Source organism: Lycorma delicatula, chromosome 8, assembly GCF_047948215.1.
Source record: "Lycorma delicatula isolate Av1 chromosome 8, ASM4794821v1, whole genome shotgun sequence".
NCBI classification, from domain to species: Eukaryota; Metazoa; Arthropoda; class Insecta; order Hemiptera; family Fulgoridae; genus Lycorma; species Lycorma delicatula.
In genome coordinates this window covers 60,609,161-60,636,638 of record NC_134462.1, presented here as the reverse complement: position 1 = coordinate 60,636,638, position 27,478 = coordinate 60,609,161, and the positions used below count along the sequence as shown (strand labels likewise).

Sequence of the window (27,478 nt, the reverse complement as noted above, 5' to 3'; positions counted from 1 at the left end):
TGTGATGTTATTGCAGTGTATTTTACGAAATTAATGCCATCAGAATTATTACATAATAGTAACAGTCACATATTGAATTAACAGTTACACAACATAAATGTTTAACAATTTGTAAGAAAACAAAGAGAATTTTTGAAATCATTTACTAATAAAAGACAGTATGATGAAATTGTACATTTTATTAAAAATAAAAAAAGTACTATTAAAAATCGCTTCTAACAAAATATTTATTTACAACTGCATTTGTATGGTGCTTAATCATGAATAAAAATTATAGTGTAAATAAATAAATTATATAATACTAAATTCAAATATCAATCAAAATTAAACAAAAAATACCTTAAGAATCCTTTAATAATTTTACTATAATTTCACACACTCACATCTTATAAAACTAATTTAATTATCAAATGTAAGGTTCAATTTACTGATGATAAATTGATTTAGACGTAATGTATGATAGTCACTCATAATTTTATTTGTAGTTCATCACTGATTGTATAGTTCGTAAAACAAATTATTCATTTTAATTAATTTAAAAACAATTATATATTTTGCATTTTCTATTTTTCTTTCTTCTTATTTTTATACGTGCTGGATATAGGCTAACATCATGTCTATTTGCTGCTGGGAAATTGTTCACAGTTGACATAAAAAAACCATATTCGAAGATTCTTTAGCTAGCATATCTTCCTTTTATCTATGATTATCTGTTTAATCACTTTATTTTGCAGGGTATCTTGTACTTTGGAGGATAGTTTTCACTATTCCTTGTTATGAGGTCTAATTATTGAGAGTTCCTACATTTAACGGTATAAATTATTTAAAGCTCTTTAGCCATTCTTATAGTTTTTACTGTTTATTACATGTTTTACCCAAAATAGTTTTAATATTCTGCTATACAGTCATAATCCAAATGCTTTTAATCGTATTACTACTTCCGTCAGTGTAACAGAAAATTCATAACAACGTAACAATCTCATTTTTGTATTTGTTGTGAGGTGATGGCTTTATCAAAAATTACAGTCTTTCTGATAAAAATGGCTTGATTATCTTCATACAATTTTTCACCTATGACGTAGCTCAAACGAACCGGTTTTCTAAGTTAATCTGACCATACGGAATCGAAAAAAAATTCTTAACGACAATATACGTCTTTAATTTCTCTTTTTTTTAAATTCGAGAAGTGTATATATATATATATATATATATATATATATAGTTTTCGATTTTTTATTTATTTCCATATTTTCATAAAATTTAATTCTAATATTTAAATAAAATATACTATTTTTAGATTAAATTTTAGATCGTGGAGGGTAGAAGAAGACCTAATTCTTTGCAACAGGTACCTAATGAATATTGTTTTTCTTATTTGGATGTTTTATAAAAAAAATCAATGTCCTTGAAAAGTGCAATGTGGATAAATTCTGTTAGGAACAGCTAAAACACAGATTAGTAAAAGATATTAGAATTACGTCATAGATGGACATCTGATAAAAAGATCGACATCTGATCTTCTAGGTACCTAATCAAAACCAACCGGATCGGTCTAGTGGTGAACTCATCATCGCAAATCAGCTGATTTCGAAGTCGAGAGAGTTCTAAGGTTCAAATCCTAGTAAAGGCAGTTACTTTTATACGGATTTGAATACTAGATTGTGGATACCGGTGTTTTTTGGTGGTTGGGTTTCAATTAACCACACATCTCAGGAATGGTCGAACTGAGGCTGTACAAGACTACACTTCATTTACATTCATACATATCATCCTCATTCATCCTCTGAAGTAATACCAAAACGGTAATTCCCGGAGGCTAAACAGGAAAAAAAAGGATAGTTAATAGCGCATCCTCTGATGTAATATCTTATGGTAAGACGGTATCTTACGGTAAGTAATGTTTTATGGTATCTTAAACAGAAAAAGAAAGAACGGTTCTTAAGGGAAACGGAATTAAACAAATGGGGGTGAATTATATTAGTAAAATTTACCATCTTGTCCTGAACTATTTCATCAGTAAAACAACAATTTTACATTTTTGCTGTAATTTCTTACCTAAATGTGTAAGTAATTTAGTTAAAAATAAAAAAAATAAAAATAATAATAATAGAATTGTGTAAAATTCAGATCATATACTCGTAAAAATATAGATTTTCATTTTATTATTTATTGAGTCTTCAATATATTCTTTAATTTGTTTTAATTTCATAATATTTACCACCGAATTATTAATATTAATGCATATTTTCCTAGGTTTGACTTTAAAATTAAAAAAAATCCTTTTCGGCATGCCAGAAGGCGGAGGGAGGTAGATTTCACCGATGCTAAGTAGGGGATAAAAAAGATTTCCACCTTAAAGTTAAGAAAAACTTCAAATTTACTGAATACGACAATGGTTGCATGTGAAAAAGTTTCACATGTTTAGCATATGACAAGCATCTTCTTACAATTTAGCATCAATAGCTACAATAGCTTACAATTTAGCTACAGTTTAGCATCTTCTTACAATTCCAGCAAAATTTTGGTCATCCCTTGCCGTAAGGGTTGGTCATATCAAAAATTGTTACAGACAAAATATTTAGGAAATGTTTAAAGGAATAACGACCACTTTAAACCGATTCGATACTGTGCCTATTAAGGAAGGTATGATTTTTTTTCCTTCGAAATCCCATTTTTTCCACCCCTGGGCCAATGATTGGTGATATCAAAACCCTTTACTTAAAAAGGTTTTAAGCCCTTATCCAAAGAATAGTAGGGACTTTAAAAGAATTCGATATTTACTTAATAAAAAAGTTATAGCAATATACCTTTCGATTTTACAGCCATTTACACTCCCATGGTCCTATTTTGCTCATTACCGAACTCGACCGAGATTTTGGGTTGTAATATTTTATACATCAATTTGAAAGTGATTGGCGTAAAATTACGGCAGTTATCGTGTCCACAGGAAAGTGAAATATATGTATATATATAAACTTTTGAACTGATGAGGCTTTTGGGGTCTGGGAGATGTGAAACGCGAAGATATGCAAAATTTTCCGTATGACGAATCATGGTACTCATTACAATAGGTAGCTTTCTTATGAAATCTACCTAAAAACTGTTTATCAAAGTTTTATTTCTGGTTTTTCTTATTCCTTATTCAATTCCTTTACTATACGCTATTAACATAGTTAGTAAAGTTTTTTTTTTGTTCAATATGAGATTTAAAAAAAATAATTTTTAATTTAACTAATTCTGTCCATTTTTATTAGTCAAGACACAGCTTTTGAGCAAATCTGTCTAGTTACCATAACGTTTATTAAAACTGCTAAAGGAAAATGGATCTCTGGAATGATTTAACGTTGATAACCGAACCCTGAAACAAAAGTTCAGGTTTCTCATTGAGCAACACCATAAAGATCTTTCTAGTACTTTTGTTAGGTGTCATAAAACCTTTCAAAATATAAAGTATTTTATAAATAAAGCATAATATATATTTTTTTAATATACTGGTGTGTGTGTGTATATATATATATATATGGGGATTTAATATATACTAAAAGAGATTTAATTTATAGATTTTACCCACCGTACGATAAGTAGGAATTTTTAACTATCGTATAAAGTAGTTCAAAATCAATGTAAGTAATTTTTGGAATGTTCCCACTCTTCTAATCATACGTTCTGATTTGGTTGGACAGTTCTTCGTCTTCTATGAACATAGAACAGAACTGAGAAGTTTAAACCTTTGTTAAACTCGTTCTCGAGTAAAATCTAAATCTACTGTTAATTTATCTTTTATTACTGTTATTTTTATATATAAAAAATAAAGTTTATGTGTTGTCTATCGTAAAGACTGTGACGACGTATTTTCAATTTTCCTTTGATTACGTGTTAAATATTTAAAAATAAACAAGCAGTGTAGCTCTAAAAGGATTACACCTATATTTTAAATTAGATTATAACTGGAAAAGATAATCGTATAAATTCAGATATTCTTTTGAATTTATCTCAGTTATAGCAATAAAAATGACTATTCTTTTACCATACCCTAAAAAGTTTGTAAGATTTATATTTAAAGTGTTATACTAGCATAACAACCAGATTTGTTAAAATGATATCTGATAATAATTGCCTTTTCCCTTGAGAGGGAATTGGAGAACGATCTATTATTAATTGTCTTGCCTTGAGCGGTTAAAGTTTAATAATTGTAAAATCAGTTGCAAAAGGAAATACCGTAAGGAAGGTTAACGATCAAAACAGTAAATCTCTCTATTCTGAATACGTTTACATTCAATATGTTTTAGAGAAATTTCTGGAAGATATTTCATGAATTAAACATATAATTTGTTAATTTTCTTTCCAAAATTTAGAATTATGTTTGATATTGATTGTGGACACAAGAATATAGATTAATGTTTCAAGTAGCGGTGCTATTAACGACCAAGTTTATTAACTAGTGGAAAATATAAATTACATTCTTCGAAAAATATTCTTTAAAAGCGAATTACACTTTTTTTCATTCTAATTTCGGTCAAAAAATAATGAAAGAAAATTACGTATATATAATTACTTTAATGTACTTGTAAATTCTTGCTGATTTTGTGACAGTAAAAACTTTTTTTTGCTATACATTGTTGTGGCAGTGTACATTTTACGCTGTGTAATGTTAGAATCGAGTATACAATGCATTGTTTTACATACTTTGTCCCATTCTTTATATAAAAAATGGATTGAATGTAACAAGGTCCACTGCTCAGGGTTTTTCACTTTCTCTGAAAGTAATGTTGTTTTACACCAGCCTAACACAAGGTAATTACATTGATGGTGTGAATTTTAGGGGTGAACATTACATATATTTTCGTGGACTTAACATATTGATGGTCTAATAGTACATTCATCTTAGGAAAATATCATTTGGAAAGCATTCTACGTCTTTATTTTCCTAGTTACAATTTTTCTTTAAAATGTTATTATTATTATTTTTTATTGAGATATTTTTTTCACATGTGTTTAATAAAATAAATAAAAAACTGGAACACCATTATGAATGAAGATCGAGTGAGATCTATTGAGATTTTTTTTTTATCGGTTAAGAAGGTATCTGAAACTATTGTGCATGAAGTTAGAATACCGACCCAAAACCGCAGTTCAGAGATCCTTTTTAGTTTAACCTTCGAGACCACCGATAGATATTGCTTAAGAGGATGAATGATTTGTAGCGTGTGTAAAAATTCCCATGTCTGACCGGGATTTGAACACGGGACCTCCGAATGAAAGGCTGAGATACTACCACTCGCGCTACGGAGGTCGGCTTGTTAAGAGGCCTGCCTAAATTCAAGAAATCCGCGGGTGGTTTATATCGCTTCTGATCGATTGTGTATGGTTATCCAATATCACGGGTGGCTCTTCGTTCCAAATGGAATAGAGAGCGTCAAAGCGATCACTGTTTTAACCGATTGACATTTAAATTTGTGGAAACAGTGACTTTTAGCTCATAAAAGGCAAGAAAATTCTAGTTTTGATATCTGGTTGGACTCAGCTCTTTTCACGTTATCTTGTATTTTAACTTTAGTAGTTGAAGGCGGTAAGTTATCTTGAGCTATCTTTAGGTAAGATCTCGGATTTTACGTCATGAAAGTGCATTACGCCGGATCGATTCCTGTAGTAGTTCGATCGATTCTTGGTGAAGTAGTTCTTCTTTGCGTTATGATGGTAGTCTCCGAATTCTTTACCGTTTCCACACCAGGCATACTCTAGGCAAGGGTTCTTTGCTTCGACGTTGTTCCACTGACAGAATCGAATCGTACATTTCTCGGACGGGCGACCCGAGTGCAATCTAGGTTTTTATTTATAAGGATTAACAGCGAGTGATTATTTTTTATTGCCCCTCACGTACACAATTAAACAGGAGTAGGTTAGCCTTAGTCTATTTAGGTGACGTCTAAACTTGCATATTTCAGGTTCAGTAGTGCCTAGTGAAACGGTGTGACAATTAGAGCTTAGGTGGCAACACATGATAAATCTTTTCAGATTAACAAGTATGAATCGGTTTTAATTTTGTATGCAATAATATCATTGCATATGGGTACCTCTAAGAACACGCTCGAACTGAAAAAAATTATTTTTTTTTAACATTTTTTCTTTATATATATTTTTTCTCTATTTAATTGATTTATTTGTTACAGTTTATTTTTTAAATTTAGTTTTAACAGTAGAATAATTGCATATTGAAAGAACTAGATTAAAAGGAAAGTTATTATTTAAGTTGTGCTAAAATTACCTCGGTAACATAAAAATAAAATTAAAAAAATGGTGAGTACTGTTTGGTTTAAAGTTTTTTCGAATCATTATTTTGTATTAGAAAAATTAAAGTAAATTTTACATACTTAACAAGTTGAAGGTGATTAAATGATGTAGTAAATAATTAATTTTACCTTTTCTTTCCTTAATAATACTTAATCTTGTACTACAAATTACTTTATTAAATACTAACTGGTTCAATTACTGATATCGTTATTAATATTAAGTTAATCTAGGAATTATTGTTTTTGCTGTTTTTTAAAGACTTCTAAAAATTAATATACTCTTTTATTTGCTATTGTAGAAATAATGTAATAATCAATAAATATTATACATCTTTATGAGAATAAAAGTGGTTTAATCTAGCATTAATTATCTCAAAATATTAGTAATTTTAGGCATTTATAAAATTTTGATCATATTACTAGACCATATCAATGTTATATTGTGTTCAAAATATTATATTGAACAGGTAAAAGTAGAAAAATAATATATACAGGATTCGTAGATCTTGCGAAGGCTTGTTTGTTTGATAATATGAAATGGAATAAAATATGTTTTTAATTTTTGGGAAAATACGTTTTAAATATAAGGAAAATGACTCTTAAAAAATCAAGTGTAGTGACGATAAAAGTAGAAAACTAAGAAAGGTAAATTCCAATTATAAAAAAACCGAGACAAATGTACAATATCTATTCTTGATGCTTTTCAACAACTTGTATATAGAAGAAATAATAAAAGAACTGTAGAAAAAAATTTGAGAATCGAGTAACAATTCAAGAAGAAAAAATAAAGATGTAAAGATTTGCTGATGATAATGTATATTTCGACGGAAATGAGTTAGAAGAAATACGTATTGCTTGAAAAAAGAATTCTATTTGAAAATAAATGAGAATAAAATTTATACATTCAGATATATTAGGATGAAATGTAGTAGAAAAAATTTATTGATAAAATGCTTATTAAAAATTGTATGTAATTTTTTTATTTCGGCTGTAAAAAATAATACGAAACATATCAGTGGTTGCCTGTTTATTATAAGGGAGAATAGATTTTACGAATAAACGTCTACTAGTATTAATCGTAGATGCAGAAATTAAAGAATAATCGATAAATAATATTATTTAGTATCGATATTTATAGTAACGAAAATACGGTAGATAAGCCAGAAAAGCAAAGAACAGAGACATTTGTGTTAGGTTTTGTGAAACAAAGTCTGTTCCAAGAACCTTGAATATGTTCTTCTGGGAAAGGGAGAGGTTTTTCTGGGAAAAGTATATTTTTCTGAGGGATTGCTAACAAATAGGTGACTACATGAACAGAGTCTTCAGCTACTATTTTTTTTTTTTTTGCTTTTATTTTAAGGATGATTATTCCGTTTGTAATTCTTGCTAGTTTTTCCTAATTTAGGGCCCTGTGAATATAGATCGACCCATTTAGGTCTATGCTACGGACGACGGAACCTTAGAGAGAATGCATCCTTGGTGTTATATAATAGGATAAGGAATTGCTGGCTGTAGATCGATTCCAGGACTGTTTCCTTTCTTGTAGCTGTACAATGAGCGATGAGTTTTTAACATCTGAAGTGCTTGTCGGATTTTTTCGGAACATCTAATGGTTGTTTCAAAAAGGGCGCGACCCCTTTATTTGACGACGTGAATTTATTAAAAAAAAATTTAATGTTAATAAAATACTTGCACAACAATATTCAAATTATCTTTAATAACTTTACAATAGATTTCAAAGTGATTTCCTGTGGTCCCGATGCAGTTTTCATAACATTTGCGGCCACTTTTCTTAATGTTTATTCAGTAATGTTTGAAATCTCACTTTCAATGTTAGCGCCTTCAATTCATCAAGTGCATGAGAATTGTTTTTAAAAAATTACACTTTTAAATAGCCCCAAAGGAAAAAGTCTGCTGGTGTAAGATCTGAGGATCTTGTAGGCCACAACCCTTTTGATATTAAACGATGGCCAAAAAATTCCCGTAACATGTCTAGCGTTTCATTTGCAGTACCTTGCGTTATCCTGCTGGAACAAACATTCTCCTTTGTGTAAATCTAACATGGCAATAAACTGTTCGATTAAGTTGCGATAAACCACACCATTTACAGATTTGTAAAAAAAATAAAGGCTTTATTATACTGTGCCGGGAAATCGCACACCAAACACCAATTTTACGTGCTTGTAATGGTTGTTCATGAAACGCGTGAGGATTTTCAGTGCTCCACAGCACTGAAATTTGGCAGTTTTGGCTATTAATGAAGCCATTTAAGTGAAACCATGCCTCATCGCTGAAATAAACACAATCCAAAACTTCAATACCGTTGTCATAAAAAAAGAGAACAAAATCAACAATACTGTAAACATTTTCCGTGGTCTACTACTATCAGTTCTTGAACGACACCAATGTGATAAGTATGCAATTGTAATTTTTTTAATAGCCTTGAAAGCTGTAGATAATGAAATCTCAGCCTGTGAAGATAACTTTCTGAGTGATTTTCTGGGTGAGCGAGTCAAACGTTCTTTCGCATCCTCCAGAACTTCTACTGTTAACAGTGATGGTCGACCTGTGCTTTTCCGATCATGTATACTTCCAGTCTCACGAAATTTATTAATCAAACGCGATGTTTTTGACTTATTAGGAACTGAAGAATTGGGAAATTTTATCCGAAAGTCGCCTTTCGCTCGTTCGTAAGACTTCTACGCGAAATAAATGTCAATAATAAACACACGTCCGTCCTTCGGAAACGACGTAGTCAAGACAATAGCGACGAATTTATACTGGTATATCACTAGTACATAAGATTCAATTGTTACAAGCTGCTAACTATGAGTACTGATATGTAGGGAGAAATAAAATAAATTTATGCGTGACTTCTACCTTTTTAATCTTAGGGTTAGAAACATCCGTTTTGGGCTTTTTGAAACACCCGTAGAATGTATCGGTAAAAAAAAATTAAAATAGACAACCTCACCTAACTCAACTTGGACTACATAGGCTCCCTGGGCATTAAGTTGACCGAACCTAACCATCAAGAGAGTTGAAATATATCTCAACCGCTCTCAAGTACTGAAGAATTGGAAAATTTTATCCGAAAGTCGCCTTTCCCTCGTTCGTAAGACCTATATGCGAAATAAATCTCAATAATAAGCACACGTTCGTCCTTCGAAAATGATGTAGTCAACACAATAGCGACGAATTTATACTGGTATAGCATTAGTACGTAAGAAGGCCATTTCAATTATTACAAGCTGCAAACGTAGAAATAATGTTTATTGTTTAATGTAAACGTAGTATATTAGTGTTTGTATTAATATTTATCGATTATAATAATCGATAGGTTAATGAAATTTGTAATGAATGGGGTTTTATTTTAAAATATCGGCAGCCATTTGTAACAGTTTTTATTAAAAAATAATTTTTTTTTAGTTACTGTTTGAAATCATTGGCTGAAATTTTAGTTGCAACGTCTTCTTATCGATATAAAGTCAAGTTTTTAATTAACAAATTATTAAAACGATTCAAAAGTGTATACACTCTCCGGTATTGTACAGTATATTCTTTGGTGATTTCGTATTATCTGAAATACAATTTTTTAATAAACCTATCTCTTTAAAACGTTTTGTTATTGGTGATCCTGCGATTATTAATATTTAACGACTTCATAGCTTTAAAATTAATAATTTAATTAAAACTAATAAATGCCAAGAGAATTTTTTTTTAATTTGCAAAACGTTAAATTAATAATATTTATACAGGTAAAATTTCCTATCGAGTAGTGATAATAATTGTTTCCCTCAAAAAAATGTACAAAATTTACTTTATAATATTTGCCCCAACTTTTTCTTACGGCACTAGTCAGAGTTTCTTACTCTGTGAGTAATGATGTTCATTATACAGTGAGAGAGTATGATAAAAATAATGATGTTGTCACTTATAGGGTTCAGTATAATCTACGTTAAAAAAAAAAAAAAATAGTATATTGATGTATGATATTGAATTTGGCTCAAAGGGAATTGAAGAAAAGGGAAACAACTTCAATCCATAATTTCCCTAGTAAGTCTGTTACGGAACGGTTGTTTCCTTTCCTTGATTGATTAGAGTTTGTATTTGATGCTTGCAACTGTTATGGCACTTTAGTACAAAAATATGCAGGTAAACTGATAATGTATTTATACATAACATTTGTTGAAAAATATCTGTTAAAAGAATATTTATTTAAGAGAGCAGTGAGTTGTATTTTATACAACTTTGTGCAGAATTCATTATCGAATGCTTTTAATTAACAATTAACAACCGTAGCGATATGGTTTATCGCATACTCTAGAAAGTAACTCGACTAAAATGTAGAATATGTGTTAAATATTCAATGAATTTGGCGTAGGAGACCTTGCACATTCAGTATAACATATTGTTCCTCTATCCATGCCTCTCATTCGTTCTAACTTTCTATCTCTTTTCTCTCTTCTACTAGCTTAATTTCGTGTACGTCCAATTACTCAGAGGCCGTACTAAACGACCGACGGTCGCTGATGTTTAATTTCATGATTAATGGAAGAAAAACCTCATCTGAACGTACTCTCATCGTCCTTTTTCATTGAAATATGCGTCTGCCGAATTCTTTTCGTTTCCATAAATTTGATCCTCGTGTAATGATGATCCGTGAACTGAAAACATTTTTATTTTTATCCCTTCTTTTTCTAAAATACATCATGCTTTACTTCCCTCTGTACTTTTCATTTCATAAAATTTCAAATCTCCTTTAATCGTTAAATCCATTAACTGGATTAATGTTGTTCATAAATTTTATAAATTATATTGTCTTTTACTCATAATTATTTTTTAAAAAATTAAATCAATTTTCATAATTAAGGTATAATTTGTACGTATTCATTGTACGTGAATTTTTCTATCGAAACGTATATCTTTTAAAAGCTCTCGGTTATAAAGTTTATTTTTTGGAAGAAAATTCTTATATTTAACAACTTAAAAAAAAAACAAGTTTTTCTTCCAAATAATTTATGTGAACGCTATATATTTCCTTTTTGGAAAAACTGGTCTATAGTGTGTGATCTCTGAAGATTTTTTGTTAAAAAAAAAATATTTTTTCAGTTCTTAATATCGGATCCATTATATCGTAATCACGTTAACATCTTTATATCGTTCTATATTCAAAGTATTTAGAAGCGTAATTTCAAGAAAATCGGTTAAAAAATTTGTTTTGGTGTCCTAAATGTTAAAGTTTACCTTAATAAATCGTTTGGAAAGCTCTTCTTGAGTAGGAGAATAATATATATTTTCGACATTCTTAAAAGTCTTAACTAACGTTTGGTAATATTATTTTTATGTCGTTTCTCTGTACTATTTATCTTATTATATCGATGGTTTCTCTCTTACTGCATTTTTTCATACGTATAATATTTTTTATAAAATTAAAATGCTAAAAAATTGCTTTGAAAATTAAAAAAAAAAAATATTTTCAATACTTAACTTTTTGGTGTTTTAATGAGTTGGTGCAAAGTTAATTAATCTTTAGTAACTATTTGTTATTAATTTTTGCGCTTACTTAAAAATGTTAAATTATGAAAAGATTTTAAAAGAATAGTTCGTAATCTATTATTTATATGGCTTTTTCATAAAATCAGTTTTAATTTTTTTTCATTTTATTTCTAAAATGTGTTAGAGAAAAGAATTTGAAAGAAAATAACTGTCGATTTAATTTTATTTTATTTTTAAATGTATTACGGTATTACCGTAGAAATTTAGCCTTAAGAGAAAACATATGATTAATATCTAGCTATGATTCTACTGTATCTGTTCTTGATGTAAAAATAAAATATATAATTCTTTCAAATTTTAATAACTACATCAGTCACATTGATGTTAAACAAAATATATATAAAATACAATGAGTTGTTTCATGAATTTTATATTTTTTAATACTCAGAACGATTAAATAAAAAACTAAGTAAAATTATAAGTAAAAAATACATGTTATTTCACTAAATATAAAGCAAAAATTCAGGTTGTATTCACAGTTTTATGTTCACCCGATACAGTAATTTTAAAAAGATTTACCTAGTTATTATAATTAGTTATTTTATCGAACAAAAATAATAACCATTTTTTGAGTCGTTCGTAAAAAATGAAACGTTGTTGATAAAAAAAGAAAGACTATCGGTTAAAAAAGTTAAAATTTATATAAATTTAAAAAAAATGGGTGACCTTGTTCTAAAAAAATATTTAGTAATCTTTTTTATAAACGTAAATTCATTAGTAGTAATTAATTATACAAATGAATTTACGTTTTTACTTTCAAAATATCTTATTAACCTTTTTTATGTACAAAATATGATTTAAACTAAGTATATTCCGATTAATTTATATTTTTATCTACATACTACATTAATTTTATACTCACAGATGCTTCAGCCTACATAGACTTTTATTTTTTTGATTATTTATTCGCAAGATTACCCATTGCCCAAGATGCTCTTCTTAAAGTTACAGATGTAATTATTTGTAATAAACAGATCGGTCTAGAGTATGAGAAAAGTTCCGGTAAATCTTTTTCCTTTAGAAAACCCTACAAAAGAAGTCCAGACTTTGTAAGATGATATCCACCGAAACATAAAAATTTCCTCTCATCGTAGAGTGAAAGATATGACATTATCTTGATGTAACCAGCAGTTCCTCTCGTGTTTCTTTGATATAACATATAACATAAAAACCTCTTTGTGATACTCAGAACTTATCTTTTTTTTATTAAGTAATGCCCTGAATACTTTATTTCTTGATATAGTATTCCACATATGTAGTTTTTCTACATGAACCCAGACGCTATTTAAAAGCATGCGAGTTACCTGTATTCCACGTACAGTAGTTTTGCCCAGGTTTATCTATCAGTTGAGGTGAATCCAAGCCTCGTCAGAGTAGAAAACCTTGCTAATATTGATAACTTTTAAAGTGCTGAAAATAATTAATTCTTTAATTTTTGTTATTACTTAAATTCAATTCATGGAGAAGTTAAATCTATTAAAGATAAAATTCAAAGCTTTTCTTATAAATATATGATTTGAATTATCTCTTTCTTAAAGATATGCGTAATTAAAAAACTAAGTTTAGTTGTTTATTTCTTCTGTTAAATCTGGTTTTTTCCTGATTTATGTCTCAGTGATTGTTAAAATCATGTTTATTTAAAGAAAACTAATTCTGTCTATTTGAAAGAAATCTACCAAAGTAGTCTGGTAGTAGTCAAAGTAGTCTGGTAGAAAGAAATCTACCAAAGCGATCTTAAAAGTTGAAATATGTGTTGAATAAAGAAAAAATCTAAATTGAAAAGATTTACTCATATTTGATCCCTAAAAAAGTGGTCGAAACATTTTACTCGTGCTTATAATTTAATTGACAAAAAATTTTATAATTTTGTAAATAACTAATTCAATTTTTTTGTGAGAAAAAAATCAATAAAACAACCTATCCATAAAAACTGGAGTTTGCAAGTGATAATAATATTTTATTTTTTCACTGAATTTTTAATGTGGTTTTATCAAGTAAGAACATTTTTCAGTTTGTACAGTTTCTGACACTATTATCAATTGGTTATAATATTAGGATTACATACAGAATACATTAGCATTTTTTAGTACACCCAACCTTTAAAAACAGGGTTCAAAAAATGTTTATGAATCTTTATTTTTTAATTTTAATCATTTAAATAACTGACTCAATTACTTGAAATGAAGTAGTAGAGAAAAGGAATATTTCCCAGTTTGGTGTAAAAGATAAACTATTAAAAATTTCAAAAGTGATTTTTTGTTTTAACAGTTTAAATAACCCATTAAGTTGTACTAGTGATGAAAGTATCGTCGCAAATTAGCTGTGTAACAACTGTTATTGAAGTGAAGGATCTGAGGTTGAAATCCTTGTAAAGGTAAGTTACTTTTATATGGATTTAAATACTAGATAGTGGATCCTGATGTACTTCGGTTGTTGGGGTTCAATTAACCGCACGTCTCAGGAACGGTCGGCCTGTGTCTTTACAAAACTTCATCTCATTGCGCCATTGGGTTGGATTGCTTATTGTTCATAAGTTGAACAAACTGAAAAGCATATATATATTAAGAATAGAAAAGAAGGGTAGCCTAAATTGTTATTATCTAAAGAGATTTTAAGTATGTATTTTGATAACGTAGGAAATTTTAACTTAATTCAGGGTTGAGTTTATATAATTAAAAAAAAAAAAAACTTTTCCTGTTTCAACAATAAAGTCTAAAGTATTATAAAATAATAAAAAAAAAAAAAAAAAAAAATGATATATACGTAAAAAATAATTTTCAATGTTGCAACTGTGTGACTATTTAAAACTCAATTTAGAATTCTTGAAAGCTTAGACATCGTTGGTTTTTTTCATTTTTGACCACTTAAGGAACACGATGTATAGTATTCAATTTCCTGTCCTTCCAATATTCTATCATTCTTTCTCGGTGATTTTTTTCTTCTTTCTACTGTCCATATTAGGCTTTTGAAGGTGTTATTTCCTCTGGAAACTTAACTTCTGAAATCAATGTTCTGAAAAGAGATGTTGTCAGACATCGTTGTTGTTTTTCATCCACTACAAAAAAGTAGAATGTTTCGTGTATATATATATATATATATATATATATATATATACACATACATATAGAATGTCCCAGGAGGTGTTGCCCAAACATAAGGGAGTAATTCTGATCATCAAAATAAACGAAACGTGTTCACGTGGGCAAATCTCATATCTCGTTTTCTTTTCCATTGTTCACCACTTTTGTTTTTTTCAATAAAAAAAAATATTGAGAACAGATTGAGGTATATCAATGAAATTTTGCATACATATAAAAACGATAATATTTTGTACAAAAGTTTAAAAATTCCTAAATGACGGCCCTTAAAATTTTTTAATCATTAATACCTCTGTAAATATTAATTTTATAGAATTATGTCTTGCTGGATAAAATTTAAAGTATTGTGAACAAAATGATACCTCATTTGTTCAAATCGGTTGTTATACAGGTATGATTGAAATTATAATTCTGATATTCTACGAATTTTTGAATATAAATCAAACAATATTAGGATAAACATAGGAAAATATGTATTTATATATTCCAGACAGCTTTAAGTCATGCTCGATATCACATATTTAAATCATTTCTCTGAATTTCTTGTCGATTTTTGTCAAGATGCAGGTTTTTTATCTTTACTTTTCTTGCGAACGGATTTTTTTCATTATGCCTAAATAATAAATAAAATTAAAACTGGAAAATGTAAAATAAAATTAACTTTTTAAAAAGTAAAACCAATACAATTATTAAACTGCAAATATTTTTCCATAAGTTGCGTTAAATTAAAGTCGTAATTTAGAACCAAGTTATAAAAAAAAAAAAATATAATTTAAAGAATTGAAAAACGTGTTTACTTTAATAATTTTTTAAAAGTTAAGAAGATAATTTTATTAATATGGGTATAATTAAAAAAAACTCCTTTATTTTCAATATTAATATTTAAAACTTCTCATCGATTGATATTTATTTGACAAATATATTCTATACTACAGGTACGTACGTAATTCCACAATAAGTAAATACCTGTGGACGGTATTCCACAGGTTAATTATGTTCAGTTTCAGGAAGGTATACCTGCATACCGAATTTTGCTGTTTACTGTCTTTTTCTCTAATTTAATGAAAACAATCATGAAATAAAATGATCGAATAATTTCTTAATGCGTAAAAATAATAATTTTATATATTGCAAGTACAGAAAAAAAGGTTTAGTTAAAGAAACTCTTATGAAGTGGTTTAATTCGGTACTAAAATTATTAGAGAGGATTAATTGTTTTTCAGTCTTACGCTAAAAATAAAATAAAGAAAAAAGAAATGAAAAAAAATAATCACAGGAGAAGAATCTGCTGGTTTTCTTTTAAAAGATATAACTTTAATTTAATATATGCTGATTCACGAAATTCAATATTGAAGCTTAAAAAGTTCTTAAGTGTAGATACTCGTATATAACTTCAGATGTTGAAAATTTAATTTTTACTTTGATAAATTCGTTATATATTATATATTTTTTTAATTTTAAATATGAAATGCACTTTCTGTTATAATTTTTAATTTTTCTTTCAACTTTGAAGGTCGCTTTGATTATACGGTCTTTTTTTGCTTTTTACTTTGTTTTAAAGTTTAGATTATTACAGAAAATTACCCCATTAGATAATGACTGTTCGTATATATATATATATATATATATATATATATATATACATATTTGTGTTGTCGTTTGTATAATACACAACTTCTCTACGTTGTTATCGACACTAGTTCATTAGTAGGAGTGGATGGGTGTACATTGTCTCTTATCTTCCATCATTCTTTACCACTTTCATCTTCATCTCCATCTTCATCCACCTTTAGTAGATTTCACCTCAACGTTTTCTTTTTGTAGTTGTTTTATTCTATACCGTTCTGTTCGCTTTCTTCTTACCTTTATTTTTCTTTCTCACTTTTTTTCTTTCTATGTTTTTCCAGGTACAGAAAACTAATCCTCGCTAATGGTGGTGAGTTTTAGATGAAAATGAAGGGATGTGTTAAATCAGAATCTCTGTCTAATCATTCGTCAACGCATTCTTACGGATCTCCTTGAATTTATTATTATTATGAGCTTTATATTTAAGATTAAAAAGAATATTCTCTCGAAACCTTTAAAAATATACATAAATCAATGTAATATATTCCCCATATATTTATGTACGCAAAATAAAAAATCTATTTACATAGAAATTCGAGAGAAGATATGTGTGTGTGTGTGTCAAAGATTTATTTATCATAGGAAATCTTTTCTTTTTCTTCATTAACTAAATTTTAATTTTTTAACTGTTTAAAAAAAGATTCTAAGTATAACTAATTTATTTATTTCAGTATAATTTTGTTTTTATCTTTTACGACCGCATAGCATCACCTTAATAAGTCTATTATCCAAGGGACTGTTCAGACCTTGAGGTCCTCCCAGACTTTTTCATATGTTCCGATCTCCGTGCCCTTTTTGGTGTTGAAAATGTTTTTGTTGTGAGTTTCTTTCCTGAGTGTGAAGCGAGTATTTTTATTCTTAATTTTTTCGTTTAATTTTGTCATATCTGTGGTATCTTTTGATGTAAGCCCGATTTTCTTCAGATCCTTTCTTATTTCTCTGATCCTGTCTTGGTGCTTTTTTGAGTAAAGTTTGTACTGTACCAGCTGTTTCACAAGTCTCGAATTTTGCATCCTCATTATGTCTCCAAAGGTTCCTAGTCTCCTCTTATGCATGGTATCTATCAGAAATCGGTTCTAACTCTTTGTACACGACTTTGTTGGACACGATCCACCAGTGCCCCTCTTTCTGGTACTTTTTGTTGATGAAGGGTTTTCCAATTCTTCTTTCAATTTCCTGGAGTCTGTTGGTCTTTGATTGTTCGTTCAGGTGGAAGAATGTTTCTGGTCCATATGTGGTTACCGGTTTTATAACTGTGTTGAAGTGTCTTATGCGTTTATGGATAGACATTTTTTTTTACTGTACGTGTATTAGGTTAATTTTTGTGCTTTAGCTAGTTTTTTGTTCTTGTTTGGATTGAGGTTTTTTCGTTTACGTTGTTTGTCATTATTTTTCTGAGATATTTAAATCGGATGACTATTTTGACTTTATTACCGTTAATATTTACTTATCTTAAATTTTGATGGCTTTTGGGAAATAATTTCTGTCATTTCGAATGATGTTTTGAGGCCAATTTTATTTGCAATGTTTTGAAGTTCTAATACCTGAGTTTTAACTTTGTCGAAGTACCTAGCAGTACTAAGTCGTCGGTGAAACCAAGGCCGTTTGTTTTTATTTTTTGTTTCTGGGAGACATTTTTTGATCCATTCCCTCATTAAAATTTCCAGAGCGCAATTGAGTAGTAGCGATGAGAGTCTACCGCCTTAGAGCAGTCCTGTTTTGGTGTAAACGGTTCCGAGAGTTCGCCTCTGAATTTCACTTTGATTTAATATTTGTGAGAGTGTGTTTCATCATGTTTATTCATTTGGGATGTAGACTGAGAAGTCTTAGAATTTTTAGTAGGAACTTTCTGTGGATGCAATCGTATGCTTTTTTGATGTCTAAAATAATTGTAATTTACGTTTAATATACGTTGCAATCAACGCTGTACGTTGTATTATTTTTATGTTTTAATACAGATTGAGACTCATGATCTGGTGTGGACAGCTCCTCCATGGTCTGAAAACTTTCTGGTATTCTCTTAATACTTTCTCGAGTTATAAACCGATCCTGTTGAGAATGATTATTGAAGGAATTTTTTTATGTTCTGTCTAGGAGTGAGATTCCGCTGTAGTTGTTAGGGTCTGTTTTGTCCGCTTTTTTGCGTAGCGGATCGATGAAGGCTGTGGTCCCGTGTTCTGATCGTACTTATTTCATCCAGATCTTGAGAAGCTGTTGATGAAAGGAGATTTTTGCTGGTCTTCCTGCATGTTTCCAGATCTCTACAAAGATCTGATCTTCTCCCACTTTTTTGTAATTTTTCATCTCACCCGGTACTTGGTAGTCTTCTTTTATTGTAGGAAGGTTGATGTTTTCCGATGGTGTTGTTATTGGGGTGTTGGTGTCAAAGTTTAGTAGTTCAGTCAGATCTTCACAATTTAGGAGCTTGTTAAAATAGGCCAGGTTATGGTTTTCATCCTTCGTGGGGGGTTCGTATTTTGTTAAATGATTTTGTTTATTGTATAGAATAATGAAATATTATTTATCGTTTTAATATTCTTTAATCCAGTAGACGATTTCTTTGCAGGATCTTTTGATACTTAAGTCGATATAAAACGTATTCTATCATTACTATTTGAAGAAAAAAATTTAACCTATATTTTTTACCTCTTGTACACAGATAAAATGTTTTACTCGCGATATAATTTGCATTCTTAGTGGCCATGGTGGTCGGTATTATATAATTATTCATTCGATTTCTAAGTTTCTTATTGCCGTAAGGAAATGAATTCTGTCTTAGAAAACTCTTTTATGACTTAAACAATACCATATTTTAACAGTGTTCAGTATTCAACATTTTATTTGTGAACATAGAGTTAAAAAAAAATAGCGTAGATTTTTTTCTTTAAGTAGTAATGATAGAATACGTTTTATATCGACTAAAGTAATATTTAAAAATAAGAATCTTAATTCAAAAGATCCTGTTAAAATATGTCTTTTATGACTTAAACAATACCAGATTTTAACAGTGTTCAACTAGTTTCACCGGTAATATTACAGTGAAATTTCGTATCCTTCTTCCAAAAATTATCTGTTAAGATTTTATAATAGAAAATTATTAATAACAGGTCATTAAGTATATTATTCGACCAAAAAATATTTTACATCATTGTTATACAACATGATTTTTCATTCTATTCAATACAAAAGAAATTTATTATCGATGTATTTCTGATCTTATGTAGTATTATAGACCTAGCTCTTCATTTACAGCAAACAATTTGGACGTTAGAGCAAAGCTTTAAACGTAACAGTAAAAACTGAAGAATAGCACAAAGTACTATTGTTCAGTTGAAGTATGTTATTAAAAAATCTTGTTTCAAATCGTAACACTAGAATAAAGTGCCTTTATGTAGTTTGTTACATAAAAAAACATAATATCTGCAGAGAAATCTGAACCTGGATGTAAAAATAACAGATTTACTTCAATCTGTATTGACGCAAGTCACATCTTGCGCTCATTTTCCAATTATAAACACGATTTTCATTAAACTGGTTTGATTTTTCGACTATTTACAACCCTGAATTATCTATTATTTAAAAATATTTACTATAAACATATACTAATACAAATAAGTAATATGACTCCAATTAACGTCTAATTCCTTTAAATTAAATAGGCCAGCCTATAGAGGAAAAAATCAACTTAAATTTAGGTGAAATAAGAATCCTGGATTAGCTCGACAGGAACTTCTACTACTTGTTTAGATACTTCTTTTTATATTCCCGAACGAAAAACTCGATAAAAGCTTCCTTCCTCATTTGCTACTTGACGATGTCCAACACGACATTGCTTCACTGATGCTGTCAGTTTATGATTGACATAATTTTTATGATACAAAATCCAAGAACGGATGAAAATTAAAGAAAGATGAATTTAGAGAAGGAACAATCAATAAAGAGAGGTTTTCTCTGATCGCAGTATGAACAGGGGCTGTCGCTCGTTATTATAAAAATTTGTCCTGGTTGATTGGAATCGGATATATTATTGTATTTTTGGATGTATCTAATCGTAAATTTTTTCCAGGTCTCGTTTTTATTATTTATTTACCTTGTGAGAAACTTTTATCACGTTTCATAACTATACGTAATATTACATACTACTTTGTGATCTTATGTCTTCAGATAAAGAGAATTTCGTGTGCGATCACATTTTCATTACAAAATATAGCATACTCTACGCAATTTCATGATGTTTAGCATGAGAAATTTACGATGAAAAATATAAAAATTAGGATATTTTTACAAATATTTATCCGTTTGCAGAACGAAATTTTTGATATATTAATAATCGGGATGATATCTTATTTAGTTTTTTTCGTTTGTCTTCAGAGGTAGTAAATATATCTTCAGAGGAAATATATCAACGTTGAACTTAAGATCCGTGAAATGGAAGCACTTTTATATATTTCGGACTCTGTCTTTCAAAAGTTAATCGGATATTTCTAATCTGTTTGGAAAATGACTGGAATTTATTTATGGTATAAAGTTGGACAGATTAGGTTAACTTCGTAGGTGTGGAAGTGCACAATAATTTTTATGGCAGAAGTTCTTTGGAAGCTTAGTTATTACGCATTTTTTTTAATTTCCATAAATTTCGTTTCTGCAAAATAAAATTTACATATAAATAATACATTAAAAGATATAATAATAATGGTTACTTCTGATAAAATAATCTTTTAGATCTCTGGAGACTGGCCTATTATTGAAATTTCGTTATATATTATTGCAATATTTCAGTAATAAAAGTAACATTTTGATAGGAACATTTCTCTTCATTTTTAATTTTATTTTAAAAACTTACTTTGTGTAAAAATAACTTCGGTAGAATTTCTTGATAATTTTTTGAAATAATACTTTCAAAAATTTGTTTATTTTTAATCTATTTTTTCTAACGTATAATTATGTTAATTAATCTTTTAATTAAATAATTTAATGCTGATCATTATTTTAACATAAATTTTCAACAAGATTTAGTCACATATTAATTGACGTAATCTATATTTTTATAAAATACGACAAAACCAAGTATTGTTTGTAGGGATTTAATTTTATAAGAAAAACAAAAAAATAAAAGGTAAAATATAATTATTTTTATTTGTATTTTATATATTCTTAGTTGCATAACTGGAGCCATATTGATGGAAAAGTTAACCAGAATAAAATTCTTTTTAGTTAATTTTATAGTTTATTACTGCCCTATTAAAAATAATTATCTATTTTAATTACAATAAGTTATGATATATTTTTTAACTTTGTATTATAGATCTAGTTAAGTAGAACACACGATATATGTATATCTATAAAAAACGCACTAATATTTCATATTAATATTAATGTAGTATAGTTTTCTTTTTTTCTTTTTATATTTAATAATCCATACTTTTCCTTTTTACCTTGTATTTACTGTTAAATTCAGTCAATGTTCTTTGAAAGATCATTCTATTTTACGAGTACATAAAAACATACAAATCATTAAAACAATACATATTATAATAAATTAACTTAATAATATATTATATTACATTAATATATAAATAAATTAACGTGCAATATAAAATAATTTTTAATTAAAATAATAAAATATAAACTGAAATAATAAGGGATATACATTCAATTATTTTGAGGAGAAGGGATTGTAATTTTTATACCTGTGGTGAGACTTATTTCCATGGCCCTTTGACGATGGCCCAACACTTTAAACTGTGGGAGCGACACTTCGTTGGATACTCCGACTGAATTCGGACCTTCATTCCATTTATATCGGATGTCTCTCATTGTATACCCAACTGGGGAAATCAAGACACAAGAAAGGCACCTTACAGCAAAATCCACCCCATTGATTTTTTTTTATTCATTCATTCATTTATAATTTTTTTCTACTATAATACCGTTACATGCCAAATTATGAATGTGTAAATGACCCTTTTTTATGAGATGGTGGTAGTGGAAAATCAAATAACTACAATAGAAAACTGTAGGGATAAAAAATAAAAAAATAAATTATGAAAACTATACGTTATTAAAATATAAATTATGTTATAAAACAAAAGAAAGTAAAAATAAAATCAAATTAGGTATATAAAAATATATATATATATATATATATATATATATATATATATATATATATATATATATATATATATATCGATGATAACCCGATTAAAAATCTTGCCTTCAAAATTTATTTGAACTACTACTTAAGAAGGAGAATAATAAATTAAAATTATGTATTTGTTTGTGTTCTTATTAATCTACTCGTAAAATGATTACACCGACTTTCATGAAGCATTTATTAGATGATTTTTTTCAAACTGTGTTCGAACAACAAAATAGGCTATTATCAACCGGTAGTCTGAAACAATACACTGACATCTTTTTAGAAATAAATTGAAAAATAATTACTTAATTTTGACGTCAATCACACTAATTACGTCGTTGTATAACAATTTCTAAAAATACTGAAAATAGCGATCGTTAAATACTTTTTTCCAAACCCAGGATTGTTTGTAACTCATCAGTAGCAAACATTTTTTTTTTATATGAAAAAAAGCGAAAGAATTAGTTTTAAATACTTCATTAAATTTCGGTATATATGTCTAATCACAGAAAAAATTTCTACGAATATATCTGGTTTTTTAAATTTGTTAAGTTTCAAAACGACAGCCGTTTCAATTTTCGAATCATTAATACTTAGGTAATAATTAAAATTATTTTTTATTAGTTAAAACTTAGGATTTAATTATGAACAAAATGACCTTTCATATATTCAGAAGAATTTAAATTACAAGAATTAAAGCGGAAATCGTTGTAGTATGTCCACCGTTCGATTCGAAAAGTCGAAATTTTGAATTCGAAAAGCCGAACTGAATTTTGAATCGGATTTAATTTTCTCTAATTTCATTTATTAAGTATTTTATAAGAATTTACTAATCGTATTATATAATACATTTTTATTATAGACAGATTTGGAAATATTTATTTAAACGTATACATTTAACAAATAAATACAGATTAAAAATAACTAAACTTTTTTAAAATGATTTTCTATAAAGCAATATTTTTATAAGGAATTGTAGATGTAAATAAACGTAAAACAAAACGTTTCCGGGATCGTTTATTTGAGGGGAAATTTTTTTGCTAAACTGATATGACTTCCAAAAGTTACGTAATTTTTTTAGCATAACGTTTGGACATTATACCACTGTATAAATTATTACTGTATAGTTTATTCGAAAAGTTATATACGAAGAATAATTTTAGATAGTTAAACATCATTTATTTGGATTATTAGTGAAAATACTAACATTTAATAAATTAAAAAATATAGAGAAAATGATGAACATTTCACAAAAAAAATTACTGCTTTGTTCTTTCATACTAAGTACTTTCTGTTTCCAGAAATGTACTTACCGTATAATCTGTCTCGTATTGATTAAAATGAGGAATATATACGAAATCGGATGTTTTTGTCTATCTTAACGTAACATTTGTTTTTAATTAGTTATTTCTTAATTAAATCTTATTAAAATTTTACGTATCAATATTTAAAGACTGGCTTCTATAAAAGATTACTGATTGATAAAAAATAGAACAAGTGTACCGGAAAATTGTTATTACACCCTTTTCAGGCGTTTAATTTTAATCACTTATTGATTTCACCATGACTTGAAATAGCTTATCTTTAAATAAGTCATCAAGGGTAGACATTGATTGCCTTATAATAATTTATAACTACCAGATGAAACCATTACATATCCACGTAACGGGCACGTTTATATTTATTTCTAATTACAAGGGGATTTATCGCTTGATAATTAATTATAGTTGCTAAATATATTTATATATAGGAGGCATGTTTTTTTAAGTAAGGACCGTTTTTAATTTGTCACTATTAGGTGCTTTGGAAATTGCTGTCGCTAGTTTATCATGTATATTTATATCAACAATCATTTGTTTGCAACAATAAAAACGTTATTCACGTTTGTTGCTATGTATACCCTGGCTGAGATGAGTGCTACAATAAATAATCCTGCGAGTTGAGAAGTGCAATCAGTAATTCGTTATCTATTAGCGGAAAACAAATCTGCTACAATTCATAGAGAAATTGTCGATTTTTACGGTCCGACTGTTATTCACCGGATTGGTCTAGTGGTGAACGCATCTTCCCAAATCAGCTGATTTGGAAGTGGAGAGTTCCAGCGTTCAAATCCTAGTAAAGTCAGTTATTTTTACACGGATTTGAATGCTAGATCGTGGATACCGGTGTTCTTTGGTGGTTGGGTTTCAATTAACCACACATCTTAGGAGTGGTCGAACTGAGACTGTACAAGACTACACTTCATATACACTCATACATATCATCCTCTGTATTATCTGAAAGGCAATTACTGGAGGCTAAACAGGAAAAAAAGGACCCAGTGTTATGTATGAAGGTAAAATTTGCCGATGATGTCTATTGTTTCGTGGAGGAAGTACGAATGTTCACGACGAAGAACGTAGTGGTCGTCCGACTGTCATCACAGTTGAATTGACTGAAATTGTGAATGCAAAAATCCGTGAAAAGAGAAGGCTTAATGTTTCTCAGTTATCGATTGAATTTCCTTTTGTTTCGCGATCAAATTTATGAAATTTTAGTTGAAAAAATGGACTACAGAAACTTGTGTTCCAGATGGGTACCAAAAATGTTGACAGAAACATATAAAAACAACAATGTCTTGCTGTAGCTCAAAAATTTTTGAGACGCTACGAAAATGAAGGTGATGATTTATGGAGACGCGTTGTGACCGATGATGAAACATGAATATCTTACTCAAATGTAGAAACAAAGCAGCAATCAATTCAATGGTGGCATTCCATCATCCCCGAAGTCCAAAACGTTTAACCGAAAAAGTTCAATGAGAAAGCCGATACGTACTATGAAAGGCATACAAAACTTAGACTTTCAATTCAAAATAAAAGGCGCGGGAAGCTAACCGACGGGATTCTGTTTCTTCACAACACTCGACCTCATACGGCAAACAAAACCACTGACGATTTCGTTGGAAAATCTTCCAATATCCGTCTTAGAATCCGGATTTTGCACCGAATGATTACCTTTTTCTCCATTTAAAACAATGGCTTGCATCGCAGAAGTGTGAAGATGATAAGGAATTTAAAAACAGAGTAATTAATTGGTTTAATTCACAGGCGGGAGACTTCTTCAGTAACGGAATAATGAAGCTTGTAAGCCGATATCAAATATTTATCACAGTGAATAGCGGATACCCTTACTTAAAACCCTTACAAGACCCTTACTTAAAAAACATGCCTCGGTATATTTATATATATATATATATGTTTGGGTTATTTAATTATATCTATAATTTTTGAATTGTATTTCATTCAGAATAATTATTTTCAATTGAAATTACAGAAAAAAGTTTTTATTTTGTATCTGTTTCGATTAGGTTAAACAACATATACCAGAAACATGTGTTTCTAAGTTTAAATCTACAACAAAGTTCGTAATTATAATGGGCTAATACATTCGATTTAGAATATTAAACGTCGGTTTTGGTAACAGCTATTTAAATTATAAAAGTTTACAAACTTTTAAAGAAAGTTTTTTATTTAGCAACTTTTCTCAAAGAAAAATAAATATATTGCAGACAACTTCATCAGTCAATGATACTTAACTGAAACTGTAGTTTCTCTTTTTGATCGTGACTGTTATAAACCAGACAGAAAAAAATTATCACGAGAAATATTTTACTTATAAGAATAATAAGAACGAAATAATTTATAAAGTTAATTTTTTTTTTTTAATTAAAGGTAAAATTAAATTATTTGAATACTTTAATTTGAAATAAAGACTGAAATTTAATCACCTATTAATAACAATAAAAAAAAAAAAAAATATCAGTCATTAAAATTCCATAATTGTAGTTAATATAAAAATTATTACAAATTTGATACGTATATGGCTTTAATAGTTGTTTGTATTTCACAAATAGAAACGAATGTTATAAATTTATTTTGTGAAATAATTTCTGTTTATATCAAGAGTTGTTAATTCATTATAAAAAGGCAGATTTAAAATAAAATAATTGTAATATTTAGAATATTAATATTATTGTTAATAGGTATAAATTAGGTTTTTATTTTGTTGTATTATAAATTTAAAAAAATTATTACAACGTTTTTATTTCTTATATTTCGGGTGCTAACATTTTTAACAAAATATTTTACATTTATTTTTTTGTTAATATGTGAACCCAGTTGAGTGTATATAATTTACCACGTAGAAAAGATAAAATGTTCAAAAAGAAAATTCTGATAAAAGTAAAGAAATAAAAACAAAAGAAAGGAAGAAAAAACAGAAATAAAAAAAAGAAGGATGTGGTAAAAAAAATGGAGCGTAAAGGTAAATAAATATGTAATGAGCGAAAAATGTGATCATATCATGCATATATCGGTCCTTGACAGCTCGATGTACTATATCATCTTCGCTATAATCATAAATATTAAACATTTTATTTAATATTATATATATATATATATATATATATACAAACTTCTTATATCATGATTCACAAATATATTTTTTGTAATTCATAAATATTTTAGAAAAACAATAAAAAAATAATTTAAAATCTACAAATAACAACTTATTTCTAAAATATTAGTAGAACAGAATTTTTCTTCGTGTATTATTGTGAAAATACAGTGTAAATAGATTAAAATATAATTTTTAATAAAAATCTGTATTTAAAAATATAATTGTAAAAAGTTGATCATCTCGGCCCGTTTATCTCGTTAAATATAACTTACGTAAAGCTGAAAAAAGATTAATAAAAACAAAATAAAAAAGTACTTCTACCA

At 28.3% G+C, this 27,478-nt stretch overlaps 1 protein-coding gene across 1 annotated transcript in view; it reads right to left on the bottom strand.

Annotated features, from left to right (window-relative positions):
• Positions 1 to 27,478, bottom strand: part of Rdl (Resistant to dieldrin) — a 497,648-nt gene that overhangs the window by 79,248 nt on the left and 390,922 nt on the right. The window contains exon 6 of the mRNA XM_075372468.1: positions 22,264 to 22,401. Coding sequence (XP_075228583.1) covers positions 22,264 to 22,401 — 138 coding nt within the window. The remainder of the gene's footprint in view (positions 1 to 22,263; positions 22,402 to 27,478) is intronic.